Raw genomic sequence first — 19762 nt, 5'->3', positions numbered from 1 at the left:
CGAATAAAGATTGGAATGGTTTAAAACCTTCAATAATCCTTTTCAAAGAATAGTTACGCATGTCTTATTTCGAATACAGATTTTTAATTAGTTTTTAATAATTAGTTTTTTTGATTGAGAATTCGTTTCTTATATATTATTGTATATCGTAGGTTTTTTATTGTACATCTTAGTTTTTTTAATACTTGTAAATAGGAGAGCCACGGGTTTGTTAGCTTTATAGCTATTAAGTGCTACCCTATATAAATAAAGACGCTACTAATAAAGACGTCTTAGAGACCTCCAAGAAGTCCATTCATCGTAACAGCAGGTGTCCTAAACCTTTGTCTGAGCTGCGAATCCGATGACAAAATACATTATTATTCATTGCCTATCGAACCGCAGATGTGGGCTATCTTTAAAAGAGGGAATGGGGAATCGGGGAATGGGGAATGAGGAATGGGGAATGGGCTAGGGAATCTTTAAAACGGGGAATCTTTAAAAGCGGGAATCTTTAAAATGGGGAATCTTTAAAAGCTGGAATCTTTAAAATGGGGGATCTTTAAAAGCGGGAATCTTTAAAACGGGGAATCTTTAAAAGCGGGAATCTTTAAAATGGGGAATCTTTAAAAGCGGGAACCTTTAAAATGGGGAATCTTTAAAAGCGGGAATCTTTAAAATGGGGAATCTTTAAAAGCGGGAATCTTTAAAACGGGGAATCTTTAAAAGCGGGAATCTTTAAAATGGGGAATCTTTAAAAGCGGGAATCTTTAAAATGGAAAATCTTTAAAACGGGGAATCTTTAAAACGGGGAATCTTTAAAATGGCGAATCTTTAAAAGCCGGTATCTTTAAAACAAAAAAAATAAATAGCGGGAATCTCTGCGAACATGCTCAAGTCTACAGTGGGAAAGCTCGCACTGAAAAGTCTGTTCGCAAGATAAAATACTTTTTAATGAATGTTTGTAAAAACCAGGTTAAGTAATCATTAGTTGTTATTCTAACATGCTAGCAATTTTAAAGGAAATGTCGCAAGAATTTTACAGGAAATGTCGCAAAGGTCAAGTTTAGACTTTATTTATCGCAGATTACATATCTGTCACTTTGTTCTACACGTTGGTGAGTTTTCACGATTAGAAAACCCCTCGACGTTACTTGACGATGAAAAAATAAACGAAAATACGGTATTGCTATTCGCCCACGAATAAATTTTACCCGGGGGGGGGGACTCCTATATGAAACGGACGGGGATGCTCGTCGGAAATTTTGAAAAGAACCCCTAAAAGAGACCAATCTGGGTGTGGCTTAAGCTTTTCTTGACCCCTAAAAGATACCAAAAAAACTAAGAATAGAATTTATATTTGTATATTTCTTCGTGTGTAACCCTAAACGAGACCATTATGGCTTAAAATATTGGCGTTTTGCCCGGAACACCCTAAGCGAGACCAAACATCCGAAATTTACACCCCTAAGCGAGACGACGAGCATCCCCGTCACGTTCATATGCGAGTCCCCCCCCCGGGAAATTTTAACCTACATTTTATCATGACTTGTTCTTTGTGACCACTTTCTGCAAGATGTCGTGACAAGATTGGTTGTCATCGGTCACTGTGCTAAAACATTCCTGCTGAGGCGTTTGACAACCCCAATACTTTTTATAAACAAATATATAAAAAAAAAACCTTCGCCGATATGTACTGAAGTTTATTTCAGCGTTTACAGACGTAGATTAACTTCTATTAGTGAATTTTCTTCGAACTCTATTCCAATTATTGTCGAGTCGTAAAAAAATAAAACAAGGAAATATGGCGGAACTGAACTTCCGACCTGAAAAACCACATGACTGGCGGGAATTTGAGCTGCACTGAGTTGAGTTTGTCACGTACGCATCAAATTCAAAACTTTTTCGATGAATCGTCTGCAAAGTTTTATCTCTGGCCATTTTTGCAGCTCCAGCAATGTTTTGTTTTTCAACACTGATTCACCTCTATGGGCTACTGTACTTAATGCTGGTAAAGGCTGCTTGATGTAAGTGTTTTTCTCCCGGGGGGGGGACTCGCATATGAAAGTGACGGGGATGCTCGTCGTCTCGCTTGGGGGTGTAAATTTCGAACTTTTGGTCTCGCTTAGGGTGTTCCGGGAAAAAACGCCCAAAACGCCAATATTTTTAGCCATAATGGTCTCGTTTAGGGTTACACACGAAGAAATATACAAATATAAACTCCATTCTTAGTTTTTTGGTATCTTTTAGGGGTCAAGAAAGGCTTGAGCCACACCCAGATTGGTCTCTTTTAGGGGTCATTTTCAAAATTTCCGACGAGCATCCCCGTCCGTTTCATATGGGAGTCCCCCCCCGGGGTTTTTCTCCTTTATTAACTACGCTGTGTTCGGCGTGAAGCGAGAGATCTTCGCGCAAAATTTTTCAGTTAAACCACCGATTTCTGTCAGACGTCTTTTTAAAGATTCCCCAATTTAAATATTCCCGCTTTTAAAGATTCCCCATTTTAAAGATTCCCACTTTTAAAAATTCCCCATTTTTAAGGTTCCCGCTTTTAAAGATTCCCGTTTTAAAGATTCCCGCTTTTAAAGAATCCCCATTTTAAAGATTCCAGCTTTTAAAGATTCCCCATTTTAAAGATTCCCGCTTTTAAAGATTCCCCGTTTAAAGATTCCCTAGCCCATTCCCCATTCCTCATTCCCCATTCCCCGATTCCCCATTCCCTGTTTTAAAGATAGCCGCAGATGTGCCATCTAGACTTGCACCAAGTCTCCTTCTATAGGCGAGCGTTACGAGGCGAAAAGACGACCGCGAGTGACTACCTAAACCGCGCGTCTGTAGAAGCATATTTTGGGATTATTTTAGGAATAGATTTCTTAGTACGTGCTCGGGCGTTCAAATTATTTATTTACTCATCTGCAGAAAACATAGATTTCATTTATGAGTTAAGTGTGAACTCGCGTTTCAACTAGGTGAGAACTCACGTCGCAGATTGCTTTAAGATTATCTTTCAGTTTTATCTAGTTTTCCCTAGCCGCTAAACGGTTAATCATATTTGACTTATCAAAAGGAATCCTTGTTTCAACCTTATTTTACCTTTAACTTTAAAAATAAATAAATAATAATTTTCGGTTAACCGCTATTGTAAACTTTAAAACTTAAGAAAATGAACATTTTAGAAAGGATGTTTATGTAGCTTAAAATCTGTTTTCTATTGTAAAACGTATTGCTTTCCGTAGGATGTGTTTTCAGCTGCGAGATTGCGATATAGCTTATTTTGCCAAAGCGAACTATTTATTTAAGTTGCGGATTCATTCGCACTCTCTAGCCCGAGCTCGCATAATGATTAGGCTCGCTTGCCTCATTAAAAATAGGTCACCAAGGGTGACATGAGTCTAATGCCGTATGGCATAGTGATACAGATTGCGCGGTTTTCGTAAGCCGGTTAAAATTGGTTAGAGGTTTGTGTTCGGGAGTTTAATTTAAAATGCTTATAGCAAGCTAGGGGCATCGTGGATGATTATGGATGAAAACGAAACAGTCATAAATGTTATATGCTTCACAAAATTTAAAGTATGAACAGGAGTTGATGTTACTTCTTCCGTATTGTCCGTAAAAGCAGAAACGATTAAACATTTGGACAAGATTGCGTGACGATTTACAAAAAGCATGTTCATTACAACAAGGGTTGAAGAACTTCACATCGTTTTCTTTCAGATTTTTCACCATTTTGATGATGACTCTTGAAACAGATTTTGCAATAAAAGCACTTGAAATAGTGACTGTTACTCCATTGTACTGTAAGGACTTAGTGACAGATTTTCCTAAAAACGGGTGTAAATGCTCACGTCAATATAATGATGACCTTTTGAACGCTGGAAACTAGGCAATTATTATCGAGCTACCATACACAGGAGCGAAGACTGTTTATCATGATGTACAAATTTCGCGAATCATCACTTCCATATCAATGTAACCATTTTATGATTTTTCTAGCTGTAAGAAGAACTTAAGATCTCTGAGAGTCGTAAAAGCATGAAATTCGATTTCAGTGTATGGCAAAGGCCGGGACAGTGTAATACTGCAAAGCGGCCAAACAAACGCATTTTGATTTAGTCGCGTAACTTGATTTACATTTATCCATGTACATCTTTTATTTTTGAAGGTTTTTGTTTGCACTGTAAAGAAAAAATTGGTCAAAATTCGAATGACTTAAATACAAAATACGAGGTAAAGTTTTCTATTTTTTAAAACAAAATAAATATTTGGTCGCATTGTGTAAATAAACGCGAGTCGCCGTCGAAATATTTTTTCTCAAAGACGTCTTGCTTAAAAGCAAGACGAAAACACAAGTGCTTAACTGAACTGAAAACGAAGATTTATTTTCACAAAAAGCTTACAAATGTCTTAACTGGAAAATTATTACGTCCTGTTCAAGTGTTGAATAATCGTGACTTGAGAAAGAACTTTTAATTATGCGTGGGAACACGTGTCGCTGATTGGCTGTTTTTAATTGAAACTAATCGTGCGTGTCCGTACGGAGTCCGTTCTTGCAGCTGATCATTGTTTTCTACATTACAGCGAACGATTATCGATCCCGAACCATTCCCTTGGGATTGCTAACAGCTTTTTTCATATAACAAAGAGTCTAATGCGCATGCGCAAAGCGCACGCAAGCATTAGACTCAAAAACTAGGTTCGCTCGCGGGCTTTCGCACCTTCGGAACCTCTTTGTTATCGGTTGCGTGCGTTTTGCTAAGTTTCATATATTTCTACCACCTGAAACTAAAATTCCTCTCGTCAGAACTTAGAATGAACTACTAGCTTTCATAAGAGCGAACTAGTTCTTTGAATTGAACTTCAGTACTTGAGATATTTTCCTTTTTGCAAATCTTTGCATGAGCAAACAAACTTAGCTCATTCCGCATTAATTAACTTTACTGTTCTCCTTTAAATAGAGCTCTCTCCTGACTCAAGTATAAAGATTGGTAACACGGTGTAGGAAAGTCCACATGTTCAGTCATATGGGATGTGAATTAACAGTCATATGTACATGTGTAATTTGATTTCTTTTCACTAGAATCTTCACACCATAATTATTTTATTTTTTAGTTAAAATAATCCGGAATAGAACAATCGTTTCTCTGAACTTCAGTAGTTTCTTTTTTCAGTTAGAATAACAAACTTTACTCTGAAATGTGTGTGTTGGTTGACAGATTAGAGTTGCTATAATTCCGCTTTTACTGGAATTAATAGCAGACCGTAAAATTCCGGTTATAAGCCCTGGGCTTATACAACTTCGTAAGGGGTTTTGGGTGGGCTTATAAGCGGAGGGGCTTATATCCGGGAGGGCTTATAAGCGGAATTAAAAAAAAAACGTTTCGAAACGGGCCACGGGAGTGTTGATCGAAATACGTTTTTAAGTTAAAAACGTATAATAAAGCAAAATTAAGCCCTATTCAGTACTGTCATCGGGCAGAGGGGGGCTTATAATCGGATGTATTTTTTGTTTCCAGGTAGATGGGCCTATAACCGGGGGGGCTTATAACCGGAATCAGTTACGGTATGTTTAATGCCATCTTGGAGCTGGTAATGTATGCGTGACGTCAAAGAGCTCAGCCTGAAGTTTGGCGGGAAAATTTTAATAGTCGAAACTCCTCGTTTCTTTAATTTGTAGTGGCTTTTGTTTGTCAAAACGCCTACTTGTGCAGCTCCGTGTTTCTCAAACAGAGCTCTAGGAGATACAAAAATCTTTTCACCGTCTTTCAATATCTAAAAGAAAAATTGCGTAAGAATGGCTTATAAGAATGGGCAGGGACGAAAAATTCCTGCCAAAGCGAACACAAATATTTGTGTGTTCCGAAAACTATACGGAAGACTGCTTCGAAGAAGATCACGCCTCCTTTCCGCTTGGTTAGTATTGCGTCTGGCTTTTTCTTTCTTTTGTGGGTATTTCCGCGCAGGAGACTATCTGTGATCTACAGAAGCAGTCTTCCACAGTTTTCGGTAGACCCAAATATTTGTGTCCGCTTTTGAGCAATTGTTCTTTAATTATCGGAAGGCGGTGAAAAGAAACACCTCTTTTTGTATTACTTGGAGCTCTGTTTGAGCAAAACGGAGCTGCACAAACAGGCATTTTGACAAACAAAAGCCACTACAAAGAAACATGCAGTTTCGAGTATTTAAATTTTCCCGCCAAACTTCAGGCTGAGCTCTTTGACGTCACGGATACATTGCCAGCTCCAAGATGGCGGCGTTCAGTTGTCGAGTTTTGGGAAAGATTTCATAGGGTTATAGCGCACGTTGGAGGCTGAAATTTTGGTCAATAACATATCTTTGTATAAACATTTTATTGGCGTAAAGAAAATAAATTGCCATTCTGGAGTGAACTTCTCCTTTAAGAAAGCCCTTCAGGCGGGACTTAACATAAAGTACTTTTTCTTCCACTTTACACTGGTTTTTTGGAAATATCTCGTTCGCTTTTTAAGCAATGCAAAAACCCTATGCTCGTCCCATAAATCTATGTTCAGGGGTGTTGTGTAAATATATGGGTGTTTTTTTGGGAGTAGATAATGTTTCGTAAAGGATTAGTAAAATTTAGAGAAATAAGAAATATTAAAATTAGAAATTGAAATTTAGAATTGGTAGACGGACACCAGTTAGTCCCCCTGACAACCTGGAGTGCTCTTGCGTGGGGGTCAATTCAACTGTCTGTTCAAAACTAGAATCACTCGACGCGAAGTTTTCCAGTTTCGATGATGACGATGAGTCGAGTCGTTTGATTTTCGAGTGACTGTAAACTTGCATTTGACCGGCACTGTACACTGACACATTAATGTAATTATTATCAAATTTTTTTCAAATGAGCGTCCACACATAAACACATTGCGGACCCACTTTTATTTTAAACTGGCCGTGAAGGGCCGTATAAATATGCTAGAAACCCCATAAACGAGTCAGCTTGCGTCCATTCCAATCACCCACATTTTGAAAGCAAAGTTTTTAAATCAATATCGCTTTACACGGGGAGACATTACACGCCTTGACTAGAGTTTACCGTGTTCCTGTATCGATCTTCTGGATAGTTAAGGACAACTGACCTGCAGAGGTGATGTCGGATAATCGTCCCCTTTTTCATCCAAATACAAGAAGAAAAAATTAAATAAAAGGATTTCAGACTTTTAATATTTCTGTCGATTCTCGACCAAACTACTTACGGATGGCATGCATAGTATGAATATGTTTGTTACTTGTCTTGTTACAAATGTGAAAACTGACGTAACTGTTACTTAAATGTTACAATGAGAAAAATACCTATTTACACGTTTATCGAGCAGCTTACTTAATTTACAATTGACTCTTTAAGATAGAGCAATTTTCAGTTGAGTGTCGTAAAACCAAAAGCAAAGTTGTTACTCTGATCAATCAGAAAGGACACAGACAATCCAGTGAACCAATCAAAACTCAAAGCAAATACATGTAGCCGGCACGAAGCGCGGGAAAACGTGCGCGAGCAAGACACGATTGGTTTTGGTTTTAGTTCTGATTGGCTGAGAAAGTGGCACAATATTTTTAAACCAATCACTAAGCGTAGCAATGCAAAACCAAAGCAAACGCAAATTACTTTCGACACTCAAGTGAAAACCGCTCTATACCGTAGTTATATACAATTTTTCACTGCACCTAGCTTGTCATCGCAAAGGATTAAATTTATCACAATGCTAGAAAAAATCCATTATGAATTGCATAAAGATATATTTCATTTCTTTTTCTTGAAAGTGTTGTGTTTAATCAATTTAGTATCGTAAGTGTTGTAATTATTTAATTTAAGTCATATTTAGTTAATCAAATTCCTGTAAATGGTCTGTGTTGTCATTTAAGTGTTGGTTATTTAAAAAAAATGCCTGGACACTAATTAAAACCTGGAAAATAATGTACCCTCTCAAAATGGTTTTGAGACGTAAACATACGTTTACTGTCATTTAGGGTGTGGCATTGCCCAGTGTTAATCCCTTTAATATACAGTCAGTTCTTAGACATCTGAAATTATTTCCAGACTACAGGAAATCTCAAAATAATATCTAAGGTAGTAAATTAACAAGCCACAAGAGTAGCGAGCACGAATTGTTAAAATTGTTGTGATTGTTAAGCTGAAAGTAGCCGGTTAATGACATGGTTTTTGTCAAGCCGTCACTCAAGCCCTTTGCCCAGTCTTTACACATCTAAGGTTGTTGATTGTTTGGTGAAAGTGACTAACGGCGGATTTCTTTACTAAGCTACTATCCAGGACTTTTTGCCCAGTCTTTTGGGTTGCTGTTGTTGTTGAATGTTAGGTTAAGAGAAGTAAATGACGTGTTTTGTTTTTTCTCCCAAATATCACCTAGACCTTGTGCCCAGTCCTCATTCATGCAAAGGTGGTTGCTGCTGTTGTTGGCTCACAAGCACGAAAATGGATATTGTTTCCGCTGGAAAAAACCTATACTTGTGATAAAAGACTTAAGTTGTCACACATTACTATTTTCCATTTGAAATAGAACTTAAACAATAACGCGAGAGACAAAAATCTATTTCTTTAAATTTCAGAGATGGTCATTATAGATCTTCGCTTGCTATCTGTTCTCTTCCCTTCACAGTTACCTGTTAAATTTTCAGTTTCCGCCCAAATGCGCTCACTATAATCGTCCAAACCATCCCCAGTGTCTCTTGCCCAACGTTTACATATGGAACTGGTATTACTGATTGCTCGGGTGGGTGCAGTTAATGAGGTGCCTCTCCCAGATCCTTTCCACTCATTCCATGGTAGCTGTTGTTGTTGATTGTTAAGTGTAAGTGAAGTTAATGATGTGTTTTTCGCTAAACCATCACACAGGCCTGCTGTCCAGTTTCCACTCATTCTATAGTCGCTGCTGTTGTTGATTGTTAGGGTGAGAGCGGTTAATGACGTGTTTTTAGCTAAACCATCTCCCAGGTCTTCTGCCCAGGTTCCACTTATTCCATAGTCGCTGCTGTCGTTGATTGTTAGGGTGAGAGTAGTTAATGACGTGTTTTTCGCTAAACCATCTCCCAGGTCTTCTGCCCAGGTTCCACTTATTCCATAGTCGCTGCTGTCGTTGATTGTTAGGTTGAGAGTAGTTAATGACGTGTTTTTCGCCAAACCATCACCCAGGCCTGCTGTCCAGTTTCCACTCATTCCATAGTCGCTGCTGTCGTTGATTGTTAGGTTGAGAGTAGTTAATGACGTGTTTTTCGCCAAACCATCCCCTACAAGGCCTTTTGCCCAGTTTCCACTCATTCCATACTGGCTGCTGTCGTTGATTGTTAGGGTGAGAGTAGTTAATGGCGTGTTTTTCGCTAAACCATCTCCCAGGCCTTTTGTCCAGTCTCCACTCATTCCATGGTCGCTGCTGTTGTTCATTGTTAGGTTGAGAGTAGTTAATGACGTGTTTTTCGCCAAACCATCACCCAGGCCTGCTGTCCAGTTTTCACTCATTCCATAGTCGCTGCTGGCGTTGATTGTTAGGCTGAGAGTAGTTAATGACGTGTTTTTCGCCAAACCGTCACCCAGGCCTGCTGTCCAGTTTCCACTCATTCCATAGTCGCTGCTGTCGTTGATTGTTAGGGTGAGAGTTGTTAATGATGTGTTTTTCGCCAAACCATCACCCAGGCCTTTTGTCCAGTTTCCACTCATTCCAAAGTGGCTGCTGTCGTTGATTGTTAGGGTGAGAGTTGTTAATGATGTGTTTTTAGCTAAACCATCACCCAGGCCTGCTGTCCAGTTTCCACTCATTCCATGGTCGCTGCTGTCGTTGATTGTTAGGTTGAGAGTAGTTAATGATGTGTTTTCTGCTAAACCATCACCCAGGCCTGCTGTCCAGTTTCCACTCATTCCATAGTCGCTGCTGTCGTTGATTGTTAGGGTGAGAGTAGTTAATGACGTGTTTTTAGCTAAACCATCCCCAAGGCCTTTTGCCCAGTCTCCACTCATTCCATGGCCGCTGCTGTTGTTGATTGTTAGGCTGAGAGTAGTTAATGATGTGTTTTCTGCTAAACCATCACCCAGACCTGCTGTCCAGTTTCCACTCATTCCATGGTCGCTGCTGTTGTTGATTGTTAGGGTGAGAGTAGTTAATGACGTGGTTTTTGCTAAAGCATCACCTAGGCCTTTTGTCCAGTTTCCACTCATTCCATAGCCTCTGCTGTTGTTGATTATTAGGTTGAGAGTAGTTAATAACGTGTTTTTTGCTAAACCTCGGAGGTCTTTTGCCCAGTCTTTAAACATCCAAAAGATGCTTCTGTTAATTGTTAGCGTGAGAGTAGTTAATGACGTTTTATTTGCTAAGTCATTATCCACATCATTTCTCTGGTCTTCTAATTCCTGGAGCTCAGTTGTTCCTTCTTTAGTTCCTTTGTTTAGGTCATCACAGCATTCTTTCAAGGAAAGCACTGTAGTATCTTCTCTATATGGAACATCCACTGTTTTTGTTACTTGACTGACTTTCTTAGGCTGACAAGGGCTGCGTAGATCATAAGATAGTTCTCCATCCAAAAGTTTCTTAATAGTCTTCGCATCGTAGTCGTCTTTGTGGTTAGTACTGACGTCCTCGAAATCGCATTTCTTGGCCATCTTGCAATAATGCATTTCTGGGCTATGGACACAACAGGCATCGGTAGGCTGACAGATAGATGCGTTGTCTTTTTCATCCTCATTGTCGTCATTCGCTGGACCGACATTGTCAAACTTTTGAGTAGATAAGTGCCTTTTGCATACACGCTCGTCGATCTCATTGTTTCCCTCTAGGACGACCTTATTCTCGTGACTGGTCGTGAAGAGCTCATTTGCACTTGTTGCTTCACAGGCGTTCCCGTTCTGGATGACAGAAGAATAAAGACCTTCTTGCAAATCACCTGGAGGGTCGATGTTATTTCTTTTAACGTGCTTGAACTTGCGATCAGCTGAAAAGTACTTAGAGCACTGCTTTCCGACAAGATGGTATGGTTGTCCCACAAGATCGTATGGTTGTCCATCAATTGGATGGGACTGCTCTTTGCACGCAACTTCGGTTATCTGAATGGCACAGATCAGACAAATTTTTAGCGTTAACCAAGAATGAATTTATTCTTGATTAAATCTTGCAGTGGAAAATGTATTACCATGGACAACACAAACATGATGTGATCAGATTGTCCACCAAGGACTTTTCCGATCATTTTTACGATGGAAAAAGGTAAACATGGCCTAAATGACAAGCTTTCTTGCACGGAGATGCTCCACCGGAAAAAAGTAATTTAATAGTAAATTTAAAAATACTCAACAATATGTGGCACGTTGCAAAGGTTAGTGGCAACAATGAAACCAACGAAAAGGGAATTAAAGTCAAACGGGATGGGAAACTCTGCAATGTTATGGCGCAATGTTTCAGTATTGATAGACAGTTTGCTCGAAGGAACTTAAAACGTTTGCACGACCTGATCACATGGTACAAAACCAGCCACGCTGTGAGGCAAGTAACGTAATGGGGCATTCAGAAGAAAGCGACTTGCACCAGTCAAGCTTCACCTTCCTTTGAATTTGCACTGCATAATTTGCGTCCCAGCTGATATTTGTACAATGTGACGGGGCCACGCAAAAGGCCCATTGAAATTTGCTGGAGCAAGTTGCTAAGTTCCTGTTATCATTTTTCCTGTATAAATTCCACCTCTGTTTCAAAGAAGGGAGAACTAATTGTCCTTTGGTCAACTTTTTACCAACAGACTACGAGTAATTAACGCCAGGTTTAATTCGAATAGCCAAACTAGGAATTGCCTTTGATTCAAATTTGCTCCACAAGTTACATTTGTCATTTTGTATCCTGATTCCCAGTTTGGCGATTTGAACTAAGCCTGTCGCTATTTTCTCACATTCTATGAACACGGCAAAATGAAAACCGGAACCTGGCAACTCACTCGAGCAAATTTGCCAGAATTGAAAGTTGCAAGTTGCAACGAGGAAACTGTCAATCAGTATTGGTACATTGCGCCGCAACATTGCAGAGTTCCCATAAAAAAACGGTTTGACTGTAGTTGGATTCGTTAGCATGTAGTATACAATTTACTCCACGTAAAAAAAAACCTTGACACAGTACTATCGCAAATTTTCCATTTATCCATAACTGGAAATATACCTTGCAGCAAAGAACTACTAACAAGGTAAACTTACGAAAGTGACGTGTGGCGTTAAGGGTGGTGGGTCAAGCTGTGATTTCTTCAACTCTAAAGTAAAAAAAACACAACAAATTAACGGACTTATTATTTTTAAAGATACGAATTCATTTGTACAGAAATGATGTCATATCTATAGTTTATATCCGCGAGGTGTGCACCAAGTTTCACCAGGAGGTGCCTAAGTCTATATATAAAGTTTAATTTGAACGCTAAAATGAGGAAGAAAACAATTCACCTGTCGTTAATATAATGTGAGTATAGTTCAACGCAATCACAAGGAAAATAATAGGATTGGGTTTTTGCATCACAGTGAGAATTATAAAAGCCTCGGTTGTCCACTATTCGTTTTTAAGTGTTTTGCTTTTAAGATCTACAAACAAATCCCACCTTTTCTGAAACAAGCAATTAGTATGCCCCATTCTAGGACAGTCCTAAGAATGTCTCTGAAACTATATACCATTTTTTTGTGATAAACATAATTCCCAGCAAGTCACAGTAAAAATTCTTTTCCACAATTATTTCAGTGCATTCAAATTCACTTTCCCTTAATGATGATACCATCTCAGTGTTTGTTCAGAGGCTATGGCACAGTAGGTTGTTTTCTCTGCAACCTGATAGACATTGTTAAGACGAAATTAGCCTTTGAAAATTAAAGGGTATACGACTTGTCAATTTGTGCATGAAGAAGGACATAGTGTTAGGGGCAGTTTTGTCCAGTGTCCCTCTGTAGTCTGACCCCCTTGTGTGGATCACGTGACTTTGAGATCATGTGCTCTTTGCAGTTTGTGTGTTATGCGAAGGGATCGTGTCAGTTTGTTTGTTTGTTTTCCTTTTGTTTCTTTGCTGTCGATGTTGGATATAAGGCCGGAAGTCTTCGTTTCAAAAGCTTGTTTGTATTTTTTCTTTGTAATTAAGTTTTCTTTTTGGTTTGAATCACAAGCTTTGTATTTTGTAATTTTCAGCTGTACTGACGCTGTCCACCGCGCTAGACGTGCGGACGAGTAACTGATTAAACATCTTTCAGTGCTCAAAGTTTGTTTAGTGGTTATATTAAGAAAAGTGGGCTTAGATGGGTACAGCACGAAAAACAACTCGGTGAGCAGAGTGGGTTGAGTGCGGTCTGGGGAAAATCTTGTTTGCCTTGAGCTGTGCTTTCGTCCACAGTATATACCCCACTAAGCGAGTCTGTTCAAAGGCTTTGTTAACTGGTTGTTTCACGCGACAACAATATCACATAACAGGTACCTGAAAGCTCGTGCATATCTTTAAGTCTTTTCCCGACTTCAACTAAATTGTTTTGGCATCGTGTCCTCTGCCAACACTGCGTTGACAACTCATATTCTCCATCGTGAAAAGATGACTCATAAGGAAGGACGTCTCGTCTATCTGCAACCTGAGAAACACTTGAGTAAGAGGTTTGCTCTAAACAAACTTGTTATAATGCTCACAAAACGTTATTTTGAGTTCTTTTGGATTTAGTACTAAAATTGTAACTGTACCACCATCGAGGAGAATAATGCACCCTCGCACAAGCCATATTATAAACCTGACCGACAGTTACCACTTATTACCCCTCACCAGATTTGAATCAAGTGCTATGAAAGAAGATCGAACCACATTTTGATATGGGTAAAAATGCAAAAAGGTACACCAAATTAGCATTGTTATTTGTAATGGTGTCTTAATCAATGGTAACGAAGACTACCAAGTACTACCAACAGACTTAAATTAAGGTCACTGCAGCCTCTCTAAGTTTAAATTAATTAAATTAAAGTAGTGCTAAGTATTAAAAAAACTCGTTTAAATTCTTACATAAACAAACAAGATCTTCCTTCTGGGGCGAAATGCAAAAGTCAGCATCCAAACGTCATGGGCGGTAAAATAACAATGTTCTGTTAAGAACTCTGGTGAATTCGTTCTCTCAATAAGATCCTCGTCATTTAGCGTGGTTGCAAATTCTGGAAAACAATCTTTCTGAATTTCAGGCCCTTTGAAAGAATCTGAAATGAAAGCAAAGACAATTCCAAAAGCTTTTAACAACGAGTCCCGCTACAATACAAAACGAAACACTTTCAAACAGAAAGAGGTAAGCTTTAAACTTAATTTTAAAGCTGTGGAATCACAATCTTACAAGCCTCAGTCATTTAGTCGATTTACTTTTGTTGTGTTCAGCATCTAAACGTCTTACCTTTATCAAATGGTCTGCAGTAAAGCTGTAGTAAGGAGTCCATACTACTCAACTTGCGGTCGTCATTGTCTCCCACCACAGTGCTCGAATGTTCTAAAGACTGACGGATTTCAGCTGTGTTTGTATGCATCTCACAATACTTATTCCTTTCTTTTGTTAACTTCAGCAAAATTCCCAGCCTTTCATGCGTTGTAATGAGATGAAGCTGGACAGGTTCTTGTCCTAGCCCCAGAAGGAAGGAAATACCTGAACGATAGAGACACTTTAGACGTCGTAGACCTTGGGCTTCTTGGACAAGATGGTCTTCAATCAGGTGAAGAAGATTTTGTTCCCAGTTAAATGGCTTTATTTTAACAATCACTTGTTTTGCTTGAAGATTTCCATCTTTGAAAAACGAAATCGGGGTTTGGCTTAGGCTTGCCTTGTTCGCTTTTATGGTGTCTTTAAGCACCTGATCTGGCTGTTTCCACTTATCTGCCTCTGTTTCTAAATGGAGAAAAAACATCAAATATTGTGACATAGCTGGAATTTTTTCCCCCATCAGTTACTTTGAGGTTACATGACATCTAACAACCTCGCCAAGTCTCTGAGTGCGCAACAATGTAAAATCTATGACATCAGAGGGTAACAGTGCATTGTTACCAGTGAGTGTTGACCAATGACCTCTGTTCTTCTGTCTTTGTTGTGCTATATAACAGTCGTTTAATGACTCAGGTTCCTCAGGAAACCAGTTAATTTTGTTTCTGTCAAGTCTTAAGTTTTGCTGTTTCTGTCGGTACCAGTAATTAAGGGTTAAACATTATTTAGTAACAAATGCATAAATTGGCCTTTCAGTTCTAGTTTTTGACTTGTTTGATTTTTCTAGCTTTTCCAAAAGGATAAAAAAGTTGCAACATTGAGAAAAACATTAATTTTAATTATAAAATTAAATTCCCACATGAGCTCCCAGTCCAAATATTATATGGCACACTAGGCAAATATTAAAGGGTCGGACCAAAGATGACCCAAAGAGCTTACATTGATGGAAAATAGACTTAAAGCCAAACGCATGTATAAAAAAATTGCCTGCTAAGCTCTAACTAAGTATCACCTTTCTGTGCAGTTGTTGGAATATCATCCTCAGAATCAGAGCTTTGCGGCTCGGATGATTCACTGGAAGATGTATCGACATCTCCTAAGTAGCCAGTTTCTTTGGGAACGTCCTTTTCTATTTGATAGATTTCTTGGTGAACGGTAACATCTGCTAGAGAAAAAGACAAATTAAATCAATGGTTCTAACAGTAATGTCACAAAGGACAAATTGTCTCAATAAAATACAGTTCTTTTCTCAATAGTTTTGTTTAATAAAAGATCTAGAGAGACTAAAAAACTAGAAAAGGAAGTGCCCAAATGGCATTTCTGCATTAGAAAACATAACAAATAATTATCACGTTGTTTGACAGTGCAGGGGCCATAGCATTATAGAAGAACATTAATTTTGTTAAAGTGCCACTATGATCAAATTTTCGATTTCAATTTTTTTACATTTTTTTTGCCATCATCAGGGTTGAAAGGACCGTCCGCACGCATACATATATACTTTCTTACCCACTTTCTTACCCACCTAGCCAATTTTCAATCCATTACGAACAGAAGTCGTTTTATTTTAACGTTTATTTCCGATAATCTACGGCCCCCATTAAACAACCTTGTTCCAAGGCTTGGTTGCGAATATGGAGAAAATGACGTCAAAGGCTACAAAATACCTCACGGGTTGAAATTAGAATAACAATATGTATTGAAAATCACGCGAAAAGAAACAAAACCTTTGGACTTGTTTTTCGTGCAATTTTCTATGCTGGTTGTTCTTCTAATTTCAACCCGTGAGGTATTTATGGGCTTTGACGTCATTTTCTCCCTATTCGCAACCAAGCTTTGGAACAAGGTTGATTAATGGCGGCCGTGAATTATATGGAATAAATGTTATAATACAACGACTTCTGATGTTCGTAATAGATTGAAATTTGGCATGGCGAGTAAGAAAGTTTAATTGTTCACGAAAATGTAAAAAAGTGACAATCAAAAATTTGATCATAGTAGCACTTTAAGTAACAAGCTAGCAATATTGTTATAGTGACATTAAGTCAAATTATAATGGAAATGTGAAAACACAATTTTGACTAGTAAAGATGATGCAATGTTGCTAACTTACCATGCTGTTTGTGTGCTGCATCAGCAGCTCTTACAAGTTCTGACCAATCTATTGTCTGAGAGCACTCTTTTTCAATTTCGAGCTCTTCAGAAAATCTATGCAGTAGAAAAAAAGGTGTGACTAAGGTGAGTTGCAAATTGTTATAAAGAGTAAATTATGTTAGTAAAACTTAGCTTAATGTTTAAAGCCCAAGCGACAACAACAAAACGACAAATGCACTACAGAGCTTATGGCAGTTAATTACTGTTATTTTATACATGAGTCCGATAGATTCAGTTTTCTGATTTTTGTTCTAAAAGTAGCTACTGCATGTTTTGGGAGTTTTTCAGGTCTTTTTTACCACTTTTTCAGTCCAATGTTTCAATTTTTTCTCCACGGTCATAAAAACTTGCCTTTTGGTAACTTCTTCAAGGTAATTTGCAGTCTCCTCATTGCCATTATTCTTAGCAATAACCTCTGGCAATAGCGGCCGGTGTTTGTAAGAATTAAAGACCATTCTTGCAGCCGAAGAGGTGAAGATCATCTTGATAAATTGCTGAGAACCACTTTCTGCTGCTGCATAAACTAAGAGTTGTAACATCCGGACTTGCTGTGTGAAACCTAAGAAAAAAAAATTATTATTAAGAACAGCAACATTTTGCAGCATAAGCATGATCAAGGCAAAGGTCAATGCTCATCATGGCTAGTTTTGGCAGTGAAAGATGTCAATGGGTTAATATCAGATAGCGATGTTCACACTCAACCCCTCTCACCCCTCTTTAGCTTTTGTATCAACTTTTTGCAATTATAGAATGGAGGCAAAACTCAGGACCCAAAAAAAATCCCTAAGTCTTCTGACATTACCCAAAAAAATCCCTGGACCAAAAATAACCCCCCAAAAAATCCCTTGTCAAATTACCCCTAAGTTGCCAGGAGCAGCAATAACATAACACAAAGAACGCTTGTTTTGTTTATTCATCATACCATAAAAACGCCAAGGGCGCGCCAAGGCACTTTAGTTCGTTTTTAATACCCAAAAAATCCCCTATCTAAATCAAGTCACCCAAAAAAATACTTGCCAAATTTTTGAACCCAAAAAAATCCCAGAATTGAAAATTTCAACCCCCCAAAAATCCTTTGATCATCCCCGTCATTTACAAGCCAGAGTACCCCCCCTGGGCCTTCACCTCCTCGCTTCAATGGTCAACTCTGTATAACACCCTATTTTTCTCATACTGGCTGTGGATCCTGTTAACTTAAAACTGGTTAAGCCACTTTTCTAATTAGTAACTGAGTACTAAGGTTGCTAATTTGTGCTTTCAATAATGGAATGTACATGACCAACCATAAAAAATCATTAACCATTGAATTGCCTTACCAAGATTTTCAGAATTCTGTGTTTCACTTCCACCTGCTCTGTTCGCATTAACTTCCAGCTCTCTCATAAGCTCACACTGTAGCCTTGGTTCGCTGACTATTCGTAGGAGAAATTCCTTCTCTTCATCTACATACAGTATTTTTATCTCTCCTAATGGTATGCCAAATTGTGATTTCAGTATTACGGTGACCCAACCAGGATTCTGAGCCGCTGAAATAGCAAAAGGATGAAAAAATTAATGATGAAATGATGAGTTAATATGATGATCATGTTTATTACCTATTTTACTAATAATAGCTTTTTTGGAGTAGGGGGAGGACAGTTTTTCTTAAATATTTGAGTTTTTTAGGTCATAGAAATTATCCTTAAAATTCCCATACAACCCTTAATAAAGGCTTATATTTTCACATTTTGCTGAACAAAACAAGTGTACTACTTTGGACCGGAGTGGCAATTGGTTGGTTGGTCAATCAATTCCTTTTAACCATTAATTTTTATAACTTTGATGTATTCCATGCAGCTACTGGTAAATTGTCATAGTACATCCTTTATCATCTAGTACAAATTCTAAATAATTATCTTTTGTCTTTGTGGGTATTTATGAAGTGTGAATTTAACATACAGATCAATGTACATGTAACAGTAGCAACATCAATAACACATACGTGGAATCCTCATTCCAACGAGGGAGTCATCCCCACACCTCTTTAGATCAACAGTACCCAAGTGTCCAAACATGGCAAATCCTGATTGAACATTCTTGGGAAGCGTTTGGTTAAGAGTGAAGCAACAAACATTTCCACCCTGTATATAATAATAAAATAATTGTAGAGTGAGGGAAATAACATTCAATCTTTCAAGCCAAATTATACTGGATGGCTGTTATCCAAACAAATAAACAAAAAGGTATATACAGTCTTAACACTCTACCTTCAAGGAAACTCTTTCTGGAGTGACCCTGCTAACTTTAAACTGCACAACATCAGGTTTCCACTGATTTGGCAACATATCATCTGTATTGTGTTAGAAATATACAAAAGTGATATTTTAGAGGTTTTTAAAAGTTGTTCTTTCCTGAAGGATTTGAGAATTACTTAATAGTAAATATATCAAGGTAAAAGACTAACAACATGCCACTAATTGAAGTTCCTTTAATCTCCCTGATTCCAGTGCTATTATATTTTTCTTTTAAACTCGGGTGTAGACAAAACGTGGACCCCCCTTTCTGGACCCCTTTCTAGACCCCTTTAATTTTCGGTAAAAAATTGATATAAATATTAAACAAGGCACATGACAATTTTAGGCCACTGGTTATCTGTTCTGGACAAACAAACACTTGCATGAACATTTTTCATGCTACTGTAACTTCTCAAATGGCTAAAAATCACAAGATTGATCTATTTTTGACGAGATTAGAGGTGTTTGGAGAGCCAACGAAACACTGTCTCCAGTAGTAAATAATAAAGATGGTAAATTTTAAGCTCGGTAATAAATAATAAAGATAAGATGTTCTACATGACACGAGCATGGGACAAAGAAAAATTCTGAGTCCCCGACGGGAATCGAACCCATGGCCTCCCAGACACCATTTTACTGTCTCCAGTGTTTGATATATCTTCTCAATCGAAACAAAAACCACAGAGTAAACAGAGAAATAAAATCATAAAAATCTATGCTAATTAAGACTGGGTATCCAAACCTCTTTCACAGTTATGATTTTCTTTGTTTTAACTTGAATAATTATTAATGAGTTTGAGAAGCAAGAAGCAAAACATAAAGAAAAATTGAGGTGTTTTTAAAACACTAGAAGGGGAGATTCGGTAATCTCAAGAATGTTTTCACCTTACAT

General features: G+C 38.1%; 2 protein-coding genes across 2 annotated transcripts in view; both read right to left on the bottom strand.

Annotated features, from left to right (window-relative positions):
• LOC144638724 (uncharacterized) overlaps positions 1–19762 on the bottom strand; it is a 74515-nt gene that overhangs the window by 42830 nt on the left and 11923 nt on the right. The window lies entirely within an intron of this gene.
• Positions 7006–19762, bottom strand: part of LOC144638721 (uncharacterized) — a 48512-nt gene continuing 35755 nt past the window's right edge. Inside the window, exons 11-21 of the mRNA XM_078497947.1 lie at positions 18844–18926; positions 18579–18717; positions 17914–18123; positions 16949–17156; positions 16557–16651; positions 15456–15605; positions 14366–14851; positions 13990–14177; positions 13423–13570; positions 12173–12225; positions 7006–11041 (exon numbers count right to left, since the gene is read on the bottom strand). Of these exons, the coding sequence (XP_078354073.1) occupies positions 8549–11041; positions 12173–12225; positions 13423–13570; positions 13990–14177; positions 14366–14851; positions 15456–15605; positions 16557–16651; positions 16949–17156; positions 17914–18123; positions 18579–18717; positions 18844–18926 (4253 nt within the window). The 3' untranslated portion in view covers positions 7006–8548. The remainder of the gene's footprint in view (positions 11042–12172; positions 12226–13422; positions 13571–13989; positions 14178–14365; positions 14852–15455; positions 15606–16556; positions 16652–16948; positions 17157–17913; positions 18124–18578; positions 18718–18843; positions 18927–19762) is intronic.

The sequence above is a fragment of the Oculina patagonica genome, chromosome 14, assembly GCF_052425735.1.
Source record: "Oculina patagonica isolate OP01 chromosome 14, crgOcupat, whole genome shotgun sequence".
In the NCBI taxonomy this organism is placed as follows: domain Eukaryota; kingdom Metazoa; phylum Cnidaria; class Anthozoa; order Scleractinia; family Oculinidae; genus Oculina; species Oculina patagonica.
This window is presented reverse-complemented; position numbering and strand designations above follow the sequence as displayed.